General features: G+C 37.8%; 1 protein-coding gene across 4 annotated transcripts in view; it reads left to right on the top strand.

The window, feature by feature from the left end:
- The window catches only part of TAF1B (TATA-box binding protein associated factor, RNA polymerase I subunit B), a 52,896-nt gene that overhangs the window by 27,293 nt on the left and 3,411 nt on the right, over positions 1 to 22,192 (top strand). Inside the window, exons 8-16 of one of the 4 annotated variants that reach the window (XR_001865423.1) lie at positions 6,354 to 6,501; positions 8,588 to 8,765; positions 9,070 to 9,116; positions 11,956 to 12,046; positions 12,500 to 12,570; positions 14,502 to 14,727; positions 17,675 to 17,789; positions 21,193 to 21,259; positions 21,887 to 22,091. Coding sequence is in view for 2 of the 4 variants with exons in the window: in XM_017744979.1 (XP_017600468.1) it covers positions 6,354 to 6,501; positions 8,588 to 8,765; positions 9,070 to 9,116; positions 11,956 to 12,046; positions 12,500 to 12,570; positions 14,502 to 14,727; positions 17,675 to 17,867 (954 nt within the window). In the remaining 2 variants the exon portion in view is untranslated. Of the gene's footprint in view, positions 1 to 6,353; positions 6,502 to 8,587; positions 8,766 to 9,069; positions 9,117 to 11,955; positions 12,047 to 12,499; positions 12,571 to 14,501; positions 14,728 to 17,674; positions 18,328 to 21,192; positions 21,260 to 21,886; positions 22,092 to 22,192 lie in introns of those variants that run through there. The other 3 variants (XR_001865422.1, XM_017744980.1, XM_017744979.1) reach the window with 3 other exon arrangements.

Here is a 22,192-nt window from a genome sequence, read left to right on the forward strand (position 1 = left end):
AGTTATCTAAATGGAGTTATAGCAGTTTCACCTGTCTTCTTGTCATTTGGTTCCCTTTTAATAATTCCAGGCACACCCTCTTGCTGTTACATCAGCATCTGTATGTGATTCATGGATATCAGGCTTTGGAGAAATCTATCCACTCATTTAGTCCATGTTAAAATGAGTGCACTGAGTCAGATGCAAGGCTCATGGGGTCTGTTCCTTCTCCTGTTTCTGATGGTGACCTAGGAAGGGAGGCAGGAGAAGGGTGCAGGGGTTCTCCCCCATACACTTTCACACTCACCAGCAAATCACAAGCCTGGGTGTTTCTATACACCAGTGGTGACAGTGCTGACAATGTCATAGAATCACAAAATGGGTTTGTGTTTGGGTTGGAAGGGACCTTTAAAGAGTCTCTTTAAATATTGCTTATGTCTTTTCTGTATACCTTAAACTCTGGCAAAGAAGGCTTTCGTGGAAAGACTACAACTTTGTTACTACCATGTAACAAAGTTGACTGCATTAGTTTTTTTCCAGCTAGGTTAGATGGCAAAAAAAGTTTCAGTGTTTCCTATTTTTTAAAAGTTTGTATTCATCATAATACACAGTGTTAAAGTACCTTTAATTTGTGTTTGATGGCTATTACATTAGTTTGTGGCTGCTCCAGGTGTGATGGTGGTGGTGCCTGAGAGGTAGATAGAGGTCAGGCAAGGGGGGAAAACCAATGTTGTTTGAAAAGAAATCGGCAATATTTGTTGGTGTGTGTTTATATGGGAGGTAGTGAGATTAGTAGTACTGTAAGAATACACAAAAAACATGAAAAAAATGATTAGTGACTACATTAATGATCTAGTATGTAATGGTTGGTCCGCAAGGTCATTTCATTCAGTTTTAAATACTAATTTGGGGGTAAATTTCACAGTTAATACAGTTACTGTCTCTACTGTCAATTCTTTTATACAACCTGCATGCACTGTGGCTGGTGTCATCCCACATCAGGCTCATGCTGCAGATGACCAGATATATCCGAACCAGTTGAGCAGCAGAAGCAAAATAAGGTGAGCCAAGTGCCATTGAGAACTTGACTGCTCTGCTCATTGTTGGTACCTTATTTTACCTTATGTAGATGTAAAGCCAGCTTGGGTTCCTGGGAATGTGTGTTTCAATCCAGGCAGTTTTCAAAGATGTTTACACACATTAGGGCAGCTATTTGGTTTGCTATTTTTACAATAAATATCTTCTATTTTGTGGGCATGCCCTGCTTTACACAAGGTTTGAACCAAAATTCTGGATTATGTTGCAAAAACCACTTCTTAAACCCTCATAACACATTGTTTTCCAAACCTACAAGTTAAATGGCTTTCTTAATCCATTTCCTGGTAAGTTTAGTACACTGTTTTTCAAACTCGGTCTAAGTTGAATTTGTCATCTTAAGAATGATGAAGCCTTGCTGAGTTTTGGATTATTGCCAGCATATCCAACTCTAGACGTTAAAAGATTCCCTGAGACTTACAAAAAGCTGATAATGAAAAAATGAGTCAGACCTTACTAGGTTTCAGTATTAAATGGTCATTAAACAAATCCCTGGGGAAAAAGGTCCATTGTGGAATATGAGCAGCACAGGGAAGGTAGAACTTTAGAGGATGTGCAGGCATGGGGAAAAAAAGGGTCCCAGGATGGAAATGCACAGGTAGAAGGATGATGAGGAAGGGAATTGTGCTGCAAAAAAAGTGCTGAACAGGACAGAAGGATGGAAGGGAAAAATATAAAATGAAGAATTTAGAATAACTGTATAGTTACTTATTTTCAGAAATAATAGAACATTATCATTATAACGTAAGCCGAATTGTGAATATGTTAGTAATGGGATATTGTCCTGATATGGGAGAAGGAAATGGCCTATGCAGTCATCCAAGAAGAGTCAGTCAGACCACATTTAAAACAAGAAACTATGGAGCCTGCAAATGGTTCTAGAAAGCCAGCCAGTGCATACTGTTTTCTACTTGTTGATCAGCAACATTCTGATATTGTCCAAACAAGTAGGAGAAGTTGCAATCTTGGCTTACTCAAAACAATTACCTGTTACTGTGATCTGATTATCATGCTAATAGTTTGGCTCCTCTGCTCCTGAAAACCAGTTTGTTGTTTTCTAATACAGGTGAAAAATGCCATGTAACTTTGAAAGATAAAGACAACTAATTTAAATAGTTTAATGAATATTTATCATTATGAAAATCTTGTTATAGACACTTCTTCACCGACTCAACAGTGTGTATTTTGTGCTCAGGGGGCAGGGGAAAGTACTCTCAGGTAGTACTAATCTATACTGCTTTCTGGAGAAGACCTGTAGTGACCTTATTTGTCACATGTGGGAATAAGATACAAATGTTTTAAAGACAAAGCTAAAGAAAGGTCTTGGCAACCTCTGTGCCCCATCTAGACAAGTTACAGATTCTGTCAGCATTGTTGATCAGTCTTGAAGGAATCCCAGCTTGCAAAACACCTGAAAAGGCTAGCAGGTGTCATAGTTTAAAAGGGTTTTCTGTCAGTCTTCCCGGAATTACTAGGTGCCCTTAAGGGTTTGTAACTTCAGTTTTATATGTGGTTTTTATTGTTTCCCAGGTTCCCAAAACAAGGTGAGAGCTCAGTAACTTCGTGTGCTGATGGACAGGGGAGTTGTCCTAATATTTAGCGCAGAAATACATCTTGAATTTTTTAATTTATGATTGGATAAGTGAAAGTTATACTTGTCGTGTGGCATATGATCTAACACTGTCCTCTATTGTCCAAGTACTCCTCCCTTGGGGTTTAATCATGGGTTGCTGGAGGCAGAGTTTTTTTAACTGAAGGAGGGAGGCCCTGGCTCTGGGTCTTGCTTTCCTAGTGGATTTGCTGGTTGACTTCCAGTGCAACTTGTTTTATCAGATTTTCTTTTTTTTTTTTTTTTTTTTTTTTTGGCAGTGATACGTAGCTAGGTAGAAGGTGATAACTTTTATTAATTTTGAGTCTGCTTGTTTGTTGCATCTTTCTTTTTCTTAATATTGTCTCAACATTTGCTGTGTTGGTTGTGTGGAGTTCAGGAGTTCTTTCTCTTTTAACCCTCCCAGTATGTTTGAGACTTTGCAGAATAAAGGATTTGCTGAATGAACTCACAGCTCTTTCAGAGTTAAACAGAGTATGAAGAGGGTATACAGTGACTGGTGAAAACAGCCAGTGCTTGCTTACTGAAGAAACCCTACAGTGTCCTAAGCCCTGACCTTTCAGCCTTCAGCCCTGTCCTGTGTCCCAGGCAGGTGTGACCTTGTGCTGGATGCAGCTATGCTTGCTGTTTCCAGTTCCAGAGGTGGCTGTGCTGCTGGAAGTGGGGTTCAGTTCAGCCTCATCCTCATGGCACAGCACTGCATTGTAGCAATGAGACTACTACAGGGAATGTTTTTGAGCTTAGGATTTAAACCCTGGAAAGTAGCAGTTGATTTGGTTGATCTTTGTCTTCTATTAGGATGCACATTCCAAGTGTGTTTAGATCTCTTATGAACACACATCAACAAATAACAGTTTTGTCTGTTAACACTGGTTTTAAAATAACCCAAGTGGTAGCTCTCAGTCTTAATTTTTATTTGTAGTTTTTATACCACTTGTTTGCCTTCACAAAAAGGAAAGCATTAGTTGTCATTGCAAAGCAGAACATTCTCTAGCCATTTTGAAAAAGAACCAAATTGCCTTCTGTAAATTGCAAACAAAAGCTTGGAAACAAAAGTAGGTGTTGGGCAGAGGGAGGATGGTTTGACTCGCTAATACCTAGGTTAGGAAAGCTGTCTTCTTGCCCTGGTACAGGGAGAAAAGCTCAGGTAAAAGGTGATAAAGGTGTCTGTTGGAGTCCTGCAATTAAGATCTATATTCCTTAAAGTAGCTCGGAGTCAAATTAGACTTTGGATAGCTCCATTAGTGATAGTTTAATGTTTGAGAATGGGAATGCTTCATATGACTGAATTCCCAGTGTCTTAATTAATTTTCATATGTGATCTATTATTAAGAAAATACTAATTCAACTGCTTTTCATTAGAGGAAAGCATATTTCCTTGCTATCTGATTATGAATAGTATTCATGTAATGTTCTTATTTGAATTACCTGTGACTTCAACTTTTCTCCCAGTACACTTAAGTGAAGTTACATATGATTCAGGTTTGTTCCAAGATTGGTTTGGTATTCAATTTAGTGTTGCTTTTTAAAAGGGATGGAAAATACTGTGAGCCTGGTCTTCTGCAGAACTCTGGTAATGTGTGTTTTTCTTGTTTCTCAAGATAGTCCTGGAGCAGTCTTAGCCAATTTTAACTCTGTTTAGAAACTATAATGAACATGATACAACTTCCTAACTGTTACAAAAAGTTACATGTGTAATAGTAGGTGACAGCAGAATTATTCATTTGCCTGAGCATGTCTTCATGCAAGTCTGAACTGCAGTCTGAGGGGAGATCGTTTAAAAAAAGCAAATGTAATGTTGGTAATCATGCAAAACAAAAATTGGGCATTGGCTACAGAGCTTATATTAAAATAGATGAAAGCAAATGATTGAATAAAACCACATTAGGTCACATTGTGTCTTCTTGTAAACACGGTTACTCTGTTTATAATCTGAACCAAAAAAAGGCCAGAAACCTGAATTCACTCTTTTTCGGGAAAGTTTTGAAGCTGTGCATGAGGTGTAAAGCCCTGCTAAGTTTCCTTTAAAGGAAGGTTCCATATGTACAAATTGACTTTTATGAAATATGAAGACATGGTAAAGTGCTCTGCTGAATTAGAACTAATGGCTGAAGCAGGAAAATCATTGCTTTTTATACATTTAGAATGGTAAAGTTGCCTGGTCAACTGAAATTGTTGCTTTTAGAGGTAAATTCAAGTAATCATTTAAACTATAGAGAATTAGGAATGTTGAGTGAAACAGTTCAGGTATTGTGAAATGAGGGTCAAACCTTACATCCATACTTACGCAAACTTCAGGTCCTGCTGAGTTCATTATGAATAAACATGTCAAAGTCGTTCCGTAAGTTATATTCTCCTACAGCAGCAAACCTCAGTACAAATTGGGAGAACTTTCTTCATGCAGTCAGTGGTTTCAAAAAGAGAATTTCAGATTTATAGTCACTAATAAATATGCAAATATGCAATTGATTTTTTTTTTTAAACTAAATTACCTGAAAGATTCTGTGGAAGGGTTCTAGAGAATGTGGGCCTGGTGCTGAATGGGAATATGGTCACAAAGACCAAGGAGAAGACTAAAGTGATGATTGGATTTTTTGCTTCAGTTTTTGAGAAGCAGGTTAGAGAAAATGGGAACAAAGTGGACGTATGAAGGTTCATGGGCTGTGATGAGATGCTGCACAATTGTTGAGGCAGCCAGCTGGTGCCACTGCAAGGTCACTGTCAATTTTTGAGCAGTTGTGGTGACTGCACAGGTCCTCAAGGGAGGCAGGGGATCCTTCCTCTCTGTTAGGCAGTGGTGATACACATCAGGAGTGCTGGGTGCTGTTCTGGGCTAGCCAGTACAGGGAGATGTGAACAAGTGGAGTGAGTTCAGTAAAGGGCTATGGAGATGATGGAGTGGAGCCTGACAAATGAGGGGAGGCAGAGAGAGCTGTGACTGTTCATCCTGGAGCTGGAGAATACTCAAGGTGGGTGTGATGTGGTACCTGCACAAGGGTGCAAAGGAGGAAAACCAGATCCTCCTTGGTGGTATCCAGTGACTGGATGAGAAGAAATGGGCACAAATTGAAATACAAGAAATTCCATTTAAGCGTAAGGGAAAACAAAATCTTTTTTCCTTTGTACTTAGGGGTTGGTGAAACACTTGAGCAGATTTCCCACAAACCTTGGAAGCTGCCATCCATGGAGATGTTCAGTATCTGACAGGTGGTCCTGGGCAGCCTGCTCAAGCAGACCCAAGCAGGGGCTTGGACCCAATGGTCTAAGTAGTCCCTTCCAGCCTCCACCTTCTGTGCTTCTCTGACCTCTTAGCTCTTTAGACAGTTCACCTGCAGTTGCATCTGTATGGGTTTTTTCCAAAAGCTCTCCATTTTGGAGCATCTGGACACATAATGAGCATTTCAGAAGAGAGGTGGTGGGAGATCTGAAGCAACTTTCTATTTGTTCCTTATATATTTAATGGAATTTCAAACTAGCGCATGTTTCTCTTTGCAGTACTGCAATCTGGCTCCATTCTTTCATATGTGTTTAGTCATAGAGTGCTAAAAGAATCTGTATAAATAATCCTGTAATTAAACGATTCAGAATTTAGTGTCAATAACTAATTTTAAATAATTAACAAATAGAGTAATAGAGCAAATGTATAACCCCCTCTAACCTTGTCTTTCAGTCGTGGCCTGTATATGAAGAAGTATTCAACAAAATGCATGAGCTTGCAGCGTTTTTAGACCTGCCTCGTTTTCCAGATATAACAGACAGCTGCTTTCTTCATCCAGACATGCTGTGCATGAAGTATTTGATGGAAGCCAATTTACCTGGTAAATATTTTCCCTAGCCCGAACTGATAAAATTTTTCTGTGGTTTATTAAACTCTAGCAAAAAGGCTTAAATTACTACTTCAAAAGTGCCTGCTCTTTTCCTTCTAATTTATTCCCATTTAAGCTTGAACTGAAAGATATTCTTTCTATAGAAAGCACCTTCATCAAACATTTAGAGTATGTATTATGGGCCCAGATATGCAGGGGTGCTCTGATGTTGGCTCTCTAAGGCTGTGGAGTGGATACTTCATTTTAAATCTTTCAGTATCCATGTGAACTAAGAGGCACCTGTTGAATTGATGTGATATGTTAACTTTAGCTAAATGATTCATGAAGTTGGGACCTGATTGCTTAGCTCTGGAATTTTCATATGTGACTGTATATTCTTTAACAAAGAATACCTTTTGTGTGTTACATAATATTGTATATTACCATTTATTTTAATATTAATTGATGGTGTGTGATAGATCGGCTGCCGTCTCACTTGATTTATTATTTAGTTCTGAAATCATATATTGCATAAGTATTGACTCTTTTTGTCTATCCTAAAATTAAGTCTTGAATATTGACTTGTCAAAGAAAGACCAATATGTCCTAGTATGTGAACTGTCTTTTGGGTTGCCATACTTTCTGTAAAATACCACTGTCACTGAAGATGAATTACACAGACAGATTGCCTGTAAATTTTTTTTTCTCAAAACATTCCAACAGTTCATAGTAGGGGAGGGAGTTACTGTCTTATTTTGCAATTAGTTACGGTGAATAAAAGTGTTTGGTTTTTCTGTTCATTCACAATTGAATGAATAGAAGATAACCAACAGGTTTAGGGCTAAAATTCCAGAGTAGTAATTCTGACTTTGTAGTTTTATGCCAGTGTTGTGATCCCATAGAGGATTACATTATTTTACAGATTGTGAAGTATCAATTGAATAAAAAAAAAGGCTACAAATTTGTCATTTTCAGATCTTTTACAGAGAAATGCAAAGCTAAGTATTCTTTGAAAATACTGCAGAAGAGAATATGTTGTCCTTTCCTCTGCAATTAAGATTTTAATATGTATAAGCATTTTTTAAAAATTGAAAAAGGACTGCTGCTGTTGTCTTAACAACTCCTAAAAGAAGAGCAATGAATTGGCAGTGTTAAAGGACACTAAATACCAATGCAGAGACTATTTTATGTATCTAGAATAAAACAAAGTATCTTGCTAGTATTTATAAGAAAATTTCATTTCCACTTTTTTTTAACTTTTACTGTTATGTGAGAGAGGATTAAAAACAAGTTCCTACTGAGCACTTTGTAAGCAGCAAGAGTATAAGTACAGCTGGATTAAGATTGTACTTAGTCATACATTGCTAACCTTTGTGGAATCTGATGGTGATGTAATCAACTCCTGTATTTCTTGCTGAACTGGAAAGGTGAGGAATTTGGGGGATTTGTATCTGTGAAAAATAAGCAGAGTAATAAGAGACTGTGTAGATAGACTGCTGTATATCTTGTGGAGCGGCAGCTGGATCTCCCTGGCGGGTGCGATTGGGCTGCGCAGGGAAAACCAGGTGTGACCTCAGCAGCTTTTGCTGGGGGAGCAGCAGGTGCTGCCCTGCCACGATCAAACTGCTCTCCTTACCCAACCAGCTTCTTTACAACCAGCCCTGCTCCTCCTCTGTGCAGTGCTGATTCCTGCCATAGGTGTTTAGTCAACACGCAGGAAAAAAGTTTGTGACAAGTTTTTTGCTTTTGGGGATTTTTTTGAAAATATATTTATGTGGATTTGCAATAGGCTTTCCCACAAGAATTCACAACGATCTCACTACATTATTCAAGTAACATCAAAGCAGTATTAAATATGTGATTTTTTTTATTCTCCATATGAATATATAATAAGTCACAAGTGTTTTCCATGTAAGCACAGTGAAGGTCACCTTGTATTTTTAAAAGTATCCAAAAATACTCCTCAGCCTGGAAGATAAGGCTGTCAAATGGTCCTAAAAGACCTAAGCATCATTTTCCTCAAATGGCCAACATATTTGCACCGTAAAAATATTTCTAGCTTGTCTTAACATTTTATATTTTTATTTATATTAATCAGATGAATTGCATAATTGGACTTGCCGAGTGGTGAAAAAGATTGGTATTGGAGAAGTGGATTTCCTGACTCTTATGCCTGGAAATAAGTCAACAAGAAAAGTGAAATATGATGTTCTTGCTGCAGCAGTTATTGTAGTTGTGCTCAAATTACTGTTTTTATTAGATGATCACTATGAATGGTAAGTGTACAGACAAATATGTAGCAACCCCCAAATTTCAAATACTGCAAATGCTTATCTTGGATTGTTCTTTCTTTAGAGTTAAATTTATACTATTGGAATTTCAATTAAGTTCATTAGCTTTAACCATACACCTGAAAGTATTTTAGACATGAAATATTACTTACTTTTAAAATTTGTTGGGTTTTATCTGAAACTTGAAATAAAATTAGGGTGTCATTTTTGTCAGTTGTATTTGAACTTCATGTGAAAAGTACAGTATTTGGATCTACAAAACAGCCTGATTTTAACAATTTTTTTACAGGTTACTTTCAGAGTTTGCTGAAGAAAGAAATAAAAATAACACAGAAGGTACATAAATATTCTAGTAGAAGCGGTGTTATGATTTTGTAAATGAAACATTTTTGTAATCAGGCTTAGAAAGACTTTTCTTATTGATCATTAGAATGTGTTTTTGTCATTCTTTAGGGGAAATTTTATTTGGAGAAAAGAGTAGATCCTGTTCATGTAAAATGGCCTCAGTGTACCTGCATAATTCTTACTGTTCTGCATAGGGGAATTTGGTACACATTTTGCTGGGTGCCTCTCTGCTTCTGCTTGTGCATGTTTACCCCCTGGTTTAGAGTTTTATGCTTGGTAGGTGGAGATAAATGGGTATGCCGTGAAGAAGGAGCACACTTTGATCATAAATAGCAGATACTTACTAGGGGCATCAAACCACATTTATGATAAAATCCGAACTTGTTTAGTCTTGTTAAATAAAATGTCTTAGTGTGTAACATATTTCAGATGTAATCTAGTTTTAGTCCAAATAATCCTGAGAGAGTGCGGAAAAGCTAGCAGCAATTAAGATAGAGAAGATAATGGTGTGAACATGGTTCTTTGAGGGCAGAAAGACCAAATAAAAGATTAGAAATGTTCAGGAAGATGTTCCATGGCCCGATCCAAATCACAGTTAAAGATAAGATCCAAGATGTGTTACAGTGGTTTATCTGTTAGGTCTTGTATCCAGTTTTGGGTCATTTTGACCCTTCTGTTGCTTTGTTTAAAATTTAGGTCCATAATAAAATTATGGTGTTAGTCGTGTGAGCCCAATTACTGCTGTAACTAGAGACAGTCATCACTGTTAACTAAAACTGGTAATTTTCACATTCAAGTAGATACACAAACTAAGGTGGATTTTTTTTCCTTTTTACTTCCCTTGAGAACTTGAGGTACATGATAGTGACAAGAGTGGGGAGTTGTGCAACTGCTTTACAAGCTGAGGCTCAAAGCCATTAATGTCTTAATGGAGTTTCTCCGTTATTAACCAGTCTCATTGTCCTTGGGAATTAACAGCTCATTTTTTGCCCACTTTTTTGCTTTAAAATCTGATGGTGAAAATGATCCATATGCTCTGCTGTGTTGTCCCTGTGCATAGAATGTTGGGGTGATGGTGAGCAGCTGTGCAGAGGAGCTGATGTGAGAATTTCTGTTAGAGCACTGATTAGTGCCAGAGTTCAAAACTGCCTCTGGCATTTTCCCAAAGTTAGAGTGCTGAAATGGATAATGGTTAATTCTGAGTTTTAAAGATTCAATTTATGTTGACTCCATTTTCAACTTAACTATCCATTCTCTAGTCCTTTTTTTTTTTTTTTTTTAAATTAAAAATAGTGTTTCAGCTCCTACATTTCTTCAAGTCACACTGGAAGCAATACAATAGATAGTTGTACTTACCTACTCTGTGTGTTCTGTGAACTGCACACATCCACAATACAGGTTTTGTTCAAATAAAACATGATTGAGATATATATAGGTGTATATGTATGTGTGTATGTGTGTGTGTATCACAGAGCTGTGTATTTTCTGCTCAGCTATATGAATGTCAGCAGCAGTACTGGCCAGGTAAAGCACTACTACACTATTTTCTGCTCAGCTATATGAATGTCAGAGCAGCAGTACTGGCCAGGTAAAGCACTACTACAGTGTAGCATCATGTATCTGACAATGGGTTTGAGTGTGACAGATGCTTAATAATTCATATGAAGTTTAACACAAATTTCTACCACCTCCCACACTGCTCTCCCAGCAGTTTAGGAGTATTTACTTAAATCTCTGGGTTTGAGGAGCTGATAAAAGAAGTTGTATCCAGACCTTTGAATCTCAGGGACTACTGAGGGGTCTTTGTTCCTTTCATGTGTCTCTTGCTTTTTGAGACCATCTATGTTTTTAGCATCTAGACATTCTGAGGCAGGATAGTGCAAATAGCAGAAATGCAGATAATACAAAAGGTATGTAAGTTTGATTGTAAGAACAGTATATTCACCTTCAGGAGAGTTTAAACAGCTGGCTGGCAAAGCTAAGCATGACGCAAGCATCGCATGCAGTGCAGCTGGGGCAATGGGGAAATGCAAAGTCTGGTTAATTCACAATGCAGATATTCCACCCACGGGGAACAGGAGTTGGTTATTTTCTAAATATATAAATCTACATCATAGTTCTGTTTGGAATTCTTACCCTTACTGTACCCAGTTGGTCTGCTTCAGTCTTGTGCCTCTTTGGAGGATCAGTGATAAAGGTGCTGCTCTATGTCCTATGCCTTCATGTTTTTGCATGTGCTGGTAAATACTTGTTCACATATCAGTGAAGTTCCTGTGCTCAAAACCATGGGAGGCTGATACAAAGTGAAGACCATTGTCTAGTTTATCTTTCCAACCCTGTAAGGTGTCGTGGCTAGTTTGATAGACAGTGGGGAGCTGATGAAACTGTGTGAAATTTTATATCTGAGCTTCTTTAGGTTTTATTTGTTTAAATCTAAGCTTGATGTATAGTTTCATTAATCCCTTGAATTCAACTTTCAAACAGTTGAAGGCCACTTCACACAGTGGAGAGCTAGTTCATTTGGTAGAGAGGAAGTAGTTTCTAGACTTACCTTTCCAGAAAAGAGGGAAAAGGTTTGAATTGTGCTAAATCTATGAAACCTAAGATACAGGGCTTCTTTGCACTTCACATGGCATGTGCTGTTCTTTCATTCCATTTGTGCATTTCTCTTTCTTACAGAGTTATTAGATCAAGTGTATATTCTTTAGGCACATAGCATTCAGGGTAGTTTGTATGCAGGTGCAAGATGCAGGGTCTAACTGCTTGGAGACCACCTTTTCTGTCATTTCTTTCATTTCTTCCCAAACTAAAATGTGCATATTTTATTCAGGTGGTCCATATTTTGAGTTCAAGAAGTGGTATGAGGTGGTAAAACAGTCCTTGGATGTGGAGCAAAAGAAATTGGATGAAGAAAGAGCCAAGTAAGAGGTTTTTAAGTACTTCTTTTTTAAGGTAGACAGTTCTGTGTGAACTCCTGATCCCTACAGAAATAAAAAAAAGTTAGAAATTTGCTCCACATATCCATCCACCAAGCTTGAGTGAATAGAATGATTAAATCACTGTCTTAATTTTCTATTTACACTCATAATGTTTATCCAGGTTATTAATTAAATGCTCACTTTCTGTGAAGAATAGCTTATACAGCTGAACAATTAACTGATTACAGTAGATCCAGGCTAACGTGCCTTGGTTTGCCTACTCAGAAAAAGATCCCATAGATATGTTGGAGGGGCAGTGGCTTTTAATAGCACTAACCATTAGATTATTTTGATTTTGATTTAAAACTCTATCAGTATTTGTAATAAATTATTATTCTTTTATTCATTTGCTCCAGCTTTCTATTTGTTAATAATTCTTATGTCTCTTACTGGTAGGTATCTGTGGAGATGTGAAAAGCCATTGTTTTACTCAGTCAAGAATAAACCTAAAGTGCTAAAGAGAAGACGTGAGTAAACTTTGCTTCTTCCCAGCAATACAGAAATCTGCTCCAACTTTTCCCATCATAGAAAGTCTTCAGCCCTGGCTGATAACATTTACATCTTAAAATATTTTGTCTCTTCTCTTTCATCTCTGGGTACAATTAATGTAGTACGATTTTACAACCTGTGGCTGGAATTTTTCAAACACGCACAACTGAAACTGCCTTTACCAGTCTTCTTAACAATCTATGAACCACAATGAACCACATTTCAGAATGAGTGCTCTGTCCTCATCTTGTCTAATTTACCAGCTGCCTTTATATCACTGTTCCTTTTGAGTTGTTGTTGGTCTTTCATAGCTTTCCTGTCTGTTTCCTTGTTTACTTTCCGTATGCTTTGGTATGAATATCCCAGTATGTCCTTTGGTAGATCTTGCATGTCCCTCTTCTCTCCCACTCCTTCTTGCAGCCTACTACAGACAGCAAGGAAGGCTTTACTTGAGCAGCCAGCTCAAGTCAGAATGCAGGTACAGCTCTATTTTAGTAGCTCTGGAAGTACTTGTGAGAAGTTTCTGGGGTTTATGTTGACATAAAAGTACAGAAACAAAAGAACAAAACCCCACTTGTCCATAGAAATAAAGAAAACCAGAATTTTATTTGGCCAAATTAGTTCTGGAGTTCTTCATTCTACATTTTATACTATCCAGAAAACAGCAGGTATTTGGAGAGGGATATTAAATGTGGCAAGTGGTATTTTTCCTTTTATATGCTCTTTCAGTTTCTGGAAGTGACTGGTTCAGGGACTTCTAAATAAGTTGTATAATCCTATTTGGTTTGAATTACGCATGTTGGATTTCTCCTTCAGGAATGCGGTGAGGGTTTTTTTAAGTACTTACTCTTCAAAATTTGGTTGGGGTGATCCTGCAGTCAAGTCACGTCCCATGGAAAACCATGTTTAGATTTATTTATTTCAAGCTGATTATTTACTCAGATGCCCTTTAATTCCTGCATTTATAGGAAAAGAGTTTCCTCTTCTGGCTCTGCTTCTCTTGTAGCTAGAAGAGGACCACTTAGATTACAGAACTTTATCATAGTGTTGTGAGCAGGAATACCACATAATTGTAACTGGGCAGGATTTTTCTTAAAACAAATCTACCATAGTAGAGACAGTGCTCTAGAACGCTTATGTGCTAGGTGCAGATTTTCAGAAACCTTCCTAAACCTTTGGTTTTCATCACAGATTTTAGTGTCCTCTTGAAAGAGACTTTGCAGTCCTTGGATTACTTTAGGAGGGGTTTTTTTTTCTGGCTTTTTTTTTTTTTCGATATATGAATGAGTTTATTTAAATAGAAGTCATAAAAGGAAGTTAAAGCTCCAACAGTGTTTTTTAACCTGCATTTTATCCTATGGAAACAAGGCATAGGCAGTCAATAGAGTGTGTGCTGGTTTATCATGATACCTTCTTTCCCTTCTCAGCCTCAGTAACTTAGGGAAGTTTGTCGTTCATTCACTAGCAGTGGGCAAACATGGAGTGAGGATTTTTTGTTGTTTTTTTCTTTTCCAGTTGAAATCTGCACCGTGAAAAGCTTAACCTTGAATCCATGTGTGTATGAATGTGCTTTCTATCAGCATAAAAATCCCAGCAGTATCAAATGGGTTTTACAGGTTTTACTGGCAGGATTGTTTTAGAGTGCCCCACTACTAATATCATTAGGTATGAAAGACATGGAATTTTGAATTATGTTTCAAAATGTTTCACTAAAACCTGTAAAGAGGGTGGCAGAGAGAACACAGAGAGTTCCAAGATTTCTCAGTCTTTCACACAGATGTTTAAAGAAAAAACAAAAGAAATTTTAAAAGCACAAATACCCCATTTTCTTCGTTTTAATCACCTCTAAACCTCAGGATTTTGATACTTAATACTTTTGCGTTTGTTTGTTTTGTTTCTCTTTGCACAGAAATGGTTGTGAACTTACAAAATCAGTTTGGCAAGCTGTCTGGTTCAGTGCGACGTGCTGAAAAGCCAAATCCTTCAAGTTTTCAGTTAAATTGGTCTGAAGAAAACACAGATGGGAGTTGTTTTCACGGGCATAGCCTGAAGGGAGTTTTGCAAGAAAAATGTGGTTTACTGACAGCCATGAACCCTGACTATTGGCTGTGTACAGTTAAACTATGTAATGAGAAGTAAGTGTTCACATTTTTGCTAAATACATTTTGGAAAGTTCTCCTGAAAGTAAAGTCTCATACATATATTTTTGCAAATGATAAATACAGTGTGTGGGCACAGCTATGTGTTCACATACAGTTACAGTCATTTATAGAAAGGGGTGTGTGAGGAATGGATAGGCTCAGACTGTGAGTAGACAAATTGTAACATGGAAAGTGATCGAAGTGAGTTTATGAGACAAGAGGAGATGAGACAAAATCAACAACAAAATCAACATGGCTAGAGTAGATACAAATACTCCGCTTCATAGTGTTTCATAAAAAAGCTTTGTTTTTGTTGTGATGCAACTCCAGAGAATGGGAAAACAGTCCCTGGCCTCTCCTCCCTGGCCTCTAAAAAAGCACAGAAAGTTAATTTTCTAAATCACTGTACTGACTTTGTGATGGCCTTAATCACAATGGCTTCTGGATCATATGCCAGACTTTGGTTCTGCCACTGGTTGTATTGGGAAACCCTAATCCAGAAGAGGAATGTACTGGTGAATATCAGTGAAAAAGATCAACTCTGTAGCTGGCTTGGATTCTCTTGAATTTCTCATGTGGGCAATTGGAAGGTGATTTTTTTGGAAAGGAGGTTGGGTTACATTCATGTGAATTGAGATTTCATTTGTCTGTTGAACAACATGTGAAGTCTTCATCTGGTATATAATTTGAAATGGCATTCAGAGATCAGTAGCCCCAATACTGTCCTGATTTTTCAAACATTAAATTCCCCTTGAAAATAACTGGGTTTTACAAGTATGCAGTCTTTTCTGTCTTTCTGTGGATTTATTTGCTTATCTTTATTTTCCTTTTCACATTATTTTTCACATACCCACCGTGACAGAAATGGGTTGGAATAATGTAAGCACAGTGTTACATTACAAGAGCTTTGGTTCTGTGGATTCATTCTTTTGTATGAATAAGAACCTTTTTTTTTTTTTTTTTTTTTTAAGGGAGTAAAGGTAATAATCCTTTTACCACAGATTTGCGTAAATCTTATGTGCACATTGAATGAGTGGATATTTTGGTGTATGTTTGTGCGAATAATCTTCCATGCAAAGCTGTTTTTAAGCCTACATTTTCATATGTAATGTATTAAAATGTTAATGGCGAACTGTCATAGTCTTCATGAAACAAGATTTGAATTTAAATTCTTACCAGTTAAATTTCCCATTATATCATTTGCAATGCAAGTAATTAATTATACAACTGGCACTTACTTAACATTGGAAAACAACATCTACTCCCGCAGATATGAGGGTTTATCGTCTGTGTATGTAGAATAGAACTAAAAACAATCTTACAAATTCTTTCTCTAAAAATCAGCGTGGTCTAACTGGACTGCTGAAATGCTTTAATCCTGGGACTAAAGTGTGATTACAATGTCAGCAGAGCTGAGATAAGTCAAATGGTTGGTGAAATGCTTTTGCATTTTATTGTAAAACTGTTTTAAACTGGATTCTAAACTGATTTGCTGTGGAAGTCTGTATATGACAGGAGTTGTACTCAGTGTTTGTAAATGTCTTTTCCAGCCTAAAGGACTGTAGGATTCTATACGTGATGAGGTGTGTGAAAAATTTTGTAATGCTTTTGGGGGATGTGAGGTAGAGCAGAGGATGGGATGTATGGCATGAGAGACCTAGTTCCAGATTCCAATGTGCCAGACTTCGGGAGGCTTTGAACAGACTGTGCTCCCTGAAGTGCAGCTTGCCTGGCACTCAGGATGGGTCTGGCTGTTCCTCCAGTTTGAGGTAAAATGTAAATGTTTGCTGGGCCAGAGGGAGTGAGCAAATGACTTTATAGTCTAGTAATTAGCACACTCACCCGTAAATTGGGACAGACAGATCCCAGTTGTTGTTCCGGTGAATATTTAAGAGAGCTGCTCTGAATCAGATACAGGGAACATTTTAAACTGCTTCTCCACATCCCAAGGCAATACCTAGTAAGTTAGAAGTATAGGATTTATAGGTGAATAGCACCTGAACCCTCATATCAATGTACAGTGTTTTTATTTAAAAATTGAAACTTTATAGTATTTTAAACCGAATTTGAGGCTTACCCAGAACAGGGTATTTTTCCAACCTAACTTGCCGAACTTAATGTTTACACAGCTATCTCTGCAGCTCGTCCTCTGTGTCATCTTTTGTTTGGTCTGACACTTGTTACCAGCAAGTCTAGTCTGCTATTTTCATTATATACTTCATCAATAAAATCACCTCATCATTTTCATTAACATTTTCACCATGAAAGCTACAAAATAATTAAGCAGAAGGCTGCTACAGCACTAATTACTTTCTGTTGACCTTGTCAGTGTTTGCCCCAATGTTTCCTGTGTTACTCCATTGACTTAACTTAGCTTTTCTCTCTTGTCTCTAGACACGTAATTTGTATTTAGCACACAAAGGCGATGGACAATAAATGAATGGGTTGTTATCCCATGACATAGAGTCAGGAAGATGAGAGGGGAACCCTATGGAGAGAGAAGAATGGAGTAAAGAGCCTGAGGTGTCTGAATTGGATAGTCTTAGAAATTTTAAAAATAGGATGAGGTAGTCATTTTAATACATTGCGACATTTGCTAAAAGCTGGAAGAACAAACAGTGATTCCATTTAGTCCTGAAAGGCAAAGAACGTATTCTTTGCCTGTTTGAGTAAGATCCTGGTTCATAGTGCAAGAAGCTATAGTGGCTTTTCCTTCTTAGTGCGTTTGCACCAGCTCTGAAGATGTCTTGGTCCAGTCCTCTACTTCAGGGTTTTGCAGGAGTGGATCACTTCACAGAATCAACACTGTAAACTAGAATCATGATTTATGCTGTTGGAAAAATGTAGTTTGCCTCTGACTACAGTTAAAAATATAAATGCCAGCTAAATACTAAATGCACTTGTAATTTAGGGCTTTTATTTTCTCCCCATTTCTTTTCAGATTGTGTGGTCATCTGGCTCATTACAGAGAAGTGGAGTTTCCCCAGAGTTACCATTTTGTACTAGGGTTATTCGCCTTTCTTCTGAGGATTCAGCCCTCTTATATCCATGATGAGGTGTGTATGATAGAGCACAAACTTTTTAATAAAAAACTCTATAAAAAACTAAAATACAACACAGTCCTAAGGAAGTAAAAAAGGCCTAAAAACCCCAGTATTAAACCCATGGGTTGGATCCCAAACCATGGTATTACATGTAAACTTATACTGATTCTTTTGTCTCATGAACATTTTTTATTAAGATAGTAGTGCTGAGATCTACTACTGTACTACAGTTTCAGTGTCATTTTATCTATAATTTAGGTCACTGATACTGGGAAAGGAAACTGCCAAGGAAACTGTTAATCACCATTTATTTCATTAATTTGCATCAGAGCCAACAGGAAGCTGTGAAATTACCTTTTTTTTAGGGCATAATTGTACATACTTCGAGTGTACTGGACATGACATTAGCATCTAATTACATTGTGAGATTTTGCAATTAAAATGCCTATTTTTTTTTACCTACCATTGTATGACAATAAATATATTTTGAGAAAATAATGTTTATTTTTAAATACAACGTTAAATAAAAGAAGCAGTTGGTTGATGTTTACATTGCAGTGAGTTTTTCTTTATTATTTCTAAACAGACGTTCCAGTTGTTCTGGAACAATTCCGGCACTGTTTTCTACATTTCCTTGCATCCTGTATGTTTCCCAGTCTCTTGTTATGCCTAGACCTCTCATTCAGGTTGACACCTTTCAGGTCCACGTTCCACTTCAGGAACTTACTTGCATACTTTTGTACCTCGTGCAAAATCTGATCCTATTTCTTGTGCAGCAGTAACTGCCAGGTCCTCCTGTTGTTCTTCTTTTGCAAGGCTGCTGTTAAAGCCTTGAATTTCTTCTGACCACTTTATAACCCAGCATCTTCAGCAGTTGGTGCCCTGGCCGTTGCATGAGTTTCTCATGCTCAATCTTATTTATGCACCAGGTTTATATACTGTCCCAGACAACATGTAAATGAAGTGTGGTAGGGTGCTGCCACTACATGAAAGACACCATAACATATACATACATATGTTGAACTGAGATGCTGTGTAGATATCCAGATAAATAGTGCTGCTTTCAGCTGAAAGAAATCCATCATTTCCAACCATCAGTACCGAGTACAGAATTTGCCAAATCTGTTTGATCAAAACTAAAACCAACAGCTATTCTAAGCATTATTATAACTAAGAAAAATGGTGCCTGCAGACTTGACAAAGAGTAATGACTTCCTCCCTGAGCAAGGGCTTTGGTGAGATGTAATCTGGGAGGGTAATCAGTTCAGCAAGTAGATTATAAAGGGTTTAAAATCCATTGCAGTTCAATCCATGAAATTGTTTAAAAATTGGGAACAGGTAAATGATAGTAGAGGTGATGCACTGCCCTGCCTGTCTGGAGCAAGTGATAAAGGGGTATTTCAAATACAGGTAGGGCAGGCAGGACTATTAAAGGTGAGTTTTAATAGTTACATGGAAATACTGGCAAACCAGGAGGCTTTGCTGGCTCAGTAGAGGCAGGAGGTCTGATTTTGGTCCGTGTCCTGATTTTGGGTGACACAAAAGACACGGGGTGAGAGTTTTTACTTTTTCAGGTATTTTAATTAGTTATTGTAGCACAGGGATTTAGAACAGTGGTCCTATAATGTGACTATCAAACAGATGAGAAGGTATAGTTTTAGCCATACAGAGCTAAACTGTGCTTGATGTGGGAAGAGGAAAGAGTAGACTGCATTATTACTTGGTGTATGTGTTAAGAGATTTTGTAAGTGGGCACAGTTTAGTATGTCTAAATCTATTGCCACGCTGTGCTAGATACCTCAGACTTCTGGTGAGGTGTGTCTGAACTGATGTTTACATTAATGGACTTGGAACATACCAGTTTAAATCTCTTGTGTCTAGTGTTTGTGTTTTAAAATTAGCCATTACCTACTATGTTTGACCTCACCTGAATGAATTACTAATATTTGTAAGTATTTGATAAAATTATTCTTTGTACTTTTCTAGATGAGTATTTGTATCAGTTAAAAATCCACAGAAATGTAATAGACTGTCACTCTTTTCAACACCACTGGCTCAAACGACTGAAAGCGTCTCATTCTTTTTACTGCAATATCTGTTAGAGTTTTGAATTAACTATCTAAAAGACACCTTGGTATACATAAAGGATTAATTTAATTCAGAAGCCTTTATTTGAAAGACTTACGCACTTAATTATAGGTACAGCTTTCTTTTAAAACTACTGTAGTAGTAAAATCTGAGCTTCATAAATTAAAAATACTGTGTTCATTGTTACATTGTTACAAACGTAAGAAAGCTCACTTAGATGTTAGACTAAATTAAGGCTGTACTTTAATAAACTGGTATAAAGCTTGCAGTTAATCATCAAGAGCCATGTGCCTTCTGGACACACAGGCTAAGAGTCAGATTTAAAATAAAGGGTGTGCCCCAAAAATGCTTTATGTTAGTTCTATCCAGTTTAATCAATCGCCACTTGTGTTGGAGTAATGGTGTTTAAGAAGCTGACGAGCCGCAGGAGTGCTTTATCTGCAGTGAAGTTGTAGTTGAGCTCTGCTGGGACAGCTGCTCCGAATGCAGTTAGTACAGCCCGGAGGCGGAGGCGCGCCGCGGAACAGACAGCTGCCGGCGTAGCTGAAGGGCAGGGTGTCTGCGCAGCCCAGCACTTCCAATCACCTCCTCTCTCGGCTTGGAAATTACAGCTCCTTTATGTAACTATTTGCTGAAAGCGTCCAGGTAAAGCTCAGCGACTTTTTTTTACTTACTCCTGTGGAAATTTCGAGTAAAAGAGGCTCTCCTTGTTTAGTTTCTTACTCTAAAATTTGAATGACAGTTCTTAAGTATATAGATAAAGGCAAGTGGGGGTTTTAAGAATAAACTTTTAAAACAGTATATACTGAGAAAACTTAATTAATTATTAACTTAGACAATAGCGAATCAGTTATTCTAAGACCTTTTGCCTTCTAAAGTGAATTTAGTCTTTTTCCTAGTCTATGTGTTAGGATAAAAGTGTGTTTAAATGGGCAAAAGTAACCTTGCTTTATGAATTCTCCTAAATGCAGCCTTTCTGTTGTTTTGGTGGAGAAATACGACAGATGTCTCATTTTCTTTTGAAAGGCACAGCGTTCAGCAGAATTGGTATTTCACCTTTACTAGTTTTTCACTACCTCAGTGTGTCTGTGTTCTGAGTATCAACTTAGTCTCAGTCAAACACATTTTTCTTTTCAAAGGTTTTACTGTTGTCCAGACATGAAGGAGAGGTGTTTGACTTACATAGAGTTAAGGCCGTGAACGTGATTTAACCAGACAATGAGAATCAGCAAAGCCCAATGCCTGTAACAAATGCTAATCTAATTTATTTGCCATAGTGTATTGCATGGGCTTCACTACAATTACATCTTTTTTAACCCATTTTTAGCACAACCGCTGAAACAATTGGGTGTAGAAGATTTAGGAAAGCTTCATGGAGTATTGTAGGCAAGGCAGTGAGTATCTTACTTTCTCATAACTTCTTGAAATCTCAAAAATCCCTTCCTCAAATGACTTTTCTCCCGTTTTGGACAAATAAGACTTCTGCTTGTTCTGAATAAAACATTAATTCAGGATATTGTAGTAAGTTGTCAAGAGGATGTTGCAGTGCTGGGAGCAAAAGAGCCAGGATCCATGGGGCTTTTGGGACAGGTGAAGTCTGAAAATGTTAAATCCCCAAATAACGTATCTGTCCCTTAGCTCACTGTCCTTTCCCCATGTCAGCTCAGCTTGAGTAAGTTTTATTCTTCACAGGCAGAGAAAAGTCGGGATAACTCTGTGTAATTAATCTTCTCCTTTGATCCAAAATGGAATGGGCTTCCCAGCACATATGGTTGTACATTTTTCCTGGCTGAGCATGTTAGTGTGTGGGTTGGTTACAGCAGTGTCTCTCACTGCACTTGTCCTTGTGCTAAATGCAGGATGCTTGCTTTCCAGCATCTCCTCCACAGTTACTGGTCCTGTTGCTCCTCATGTGTGAAGCTCTTTGTTCATGGCCAGGTTAGATGAGGGGGAGCATAAAGGGCATGCCAAGACGTGGAAACAGGCATATGTGAAAGATCTCTCACTGCTCCTTTTGCTAGGATGCTGCTGAAATGGTGAGCAAGAGTGAGTAAGGATTACCAGAACAGAGAAGGAAGCTGGTGTCCTCACATGAAGTGATTGCTGCCCTTGTACAACTGCAGCATTTCCAGAGCCAGAACACGCCTCCCTCATCCTTGGCATCTACACTTTGCCTCCAGCAGTACATCAGGTGGTTTTAGAAGAAAATACAAGCACTTTCTTGCGGTAATCTCATACAGCTGCTCTCTGTTGTAGAAGTATTCTGTGTCTGCTTGTAGACCACCCCATTGTCTCAGCAGTGGCTTTGCTCACTGGCTGGGGACCCC

This window comes from Corvus brachyrhynchos, unplaced genomic scaffold, assembly GCF_000691975.1.
Source record: "Corvus brachyrhynchos isolate BGI_N302 unplaced genomic scaffold, ASM69197v1 scaffold116, whole genome shotgun sequence".
In the NCBI taxonomy this organism is placed as follows: domain Eukaryota; kingdom Metazoa; phylum Chordata; class Aves; order Passeriformes; family Corvidae; genus Corvus; species Corvus brachyrhynchos.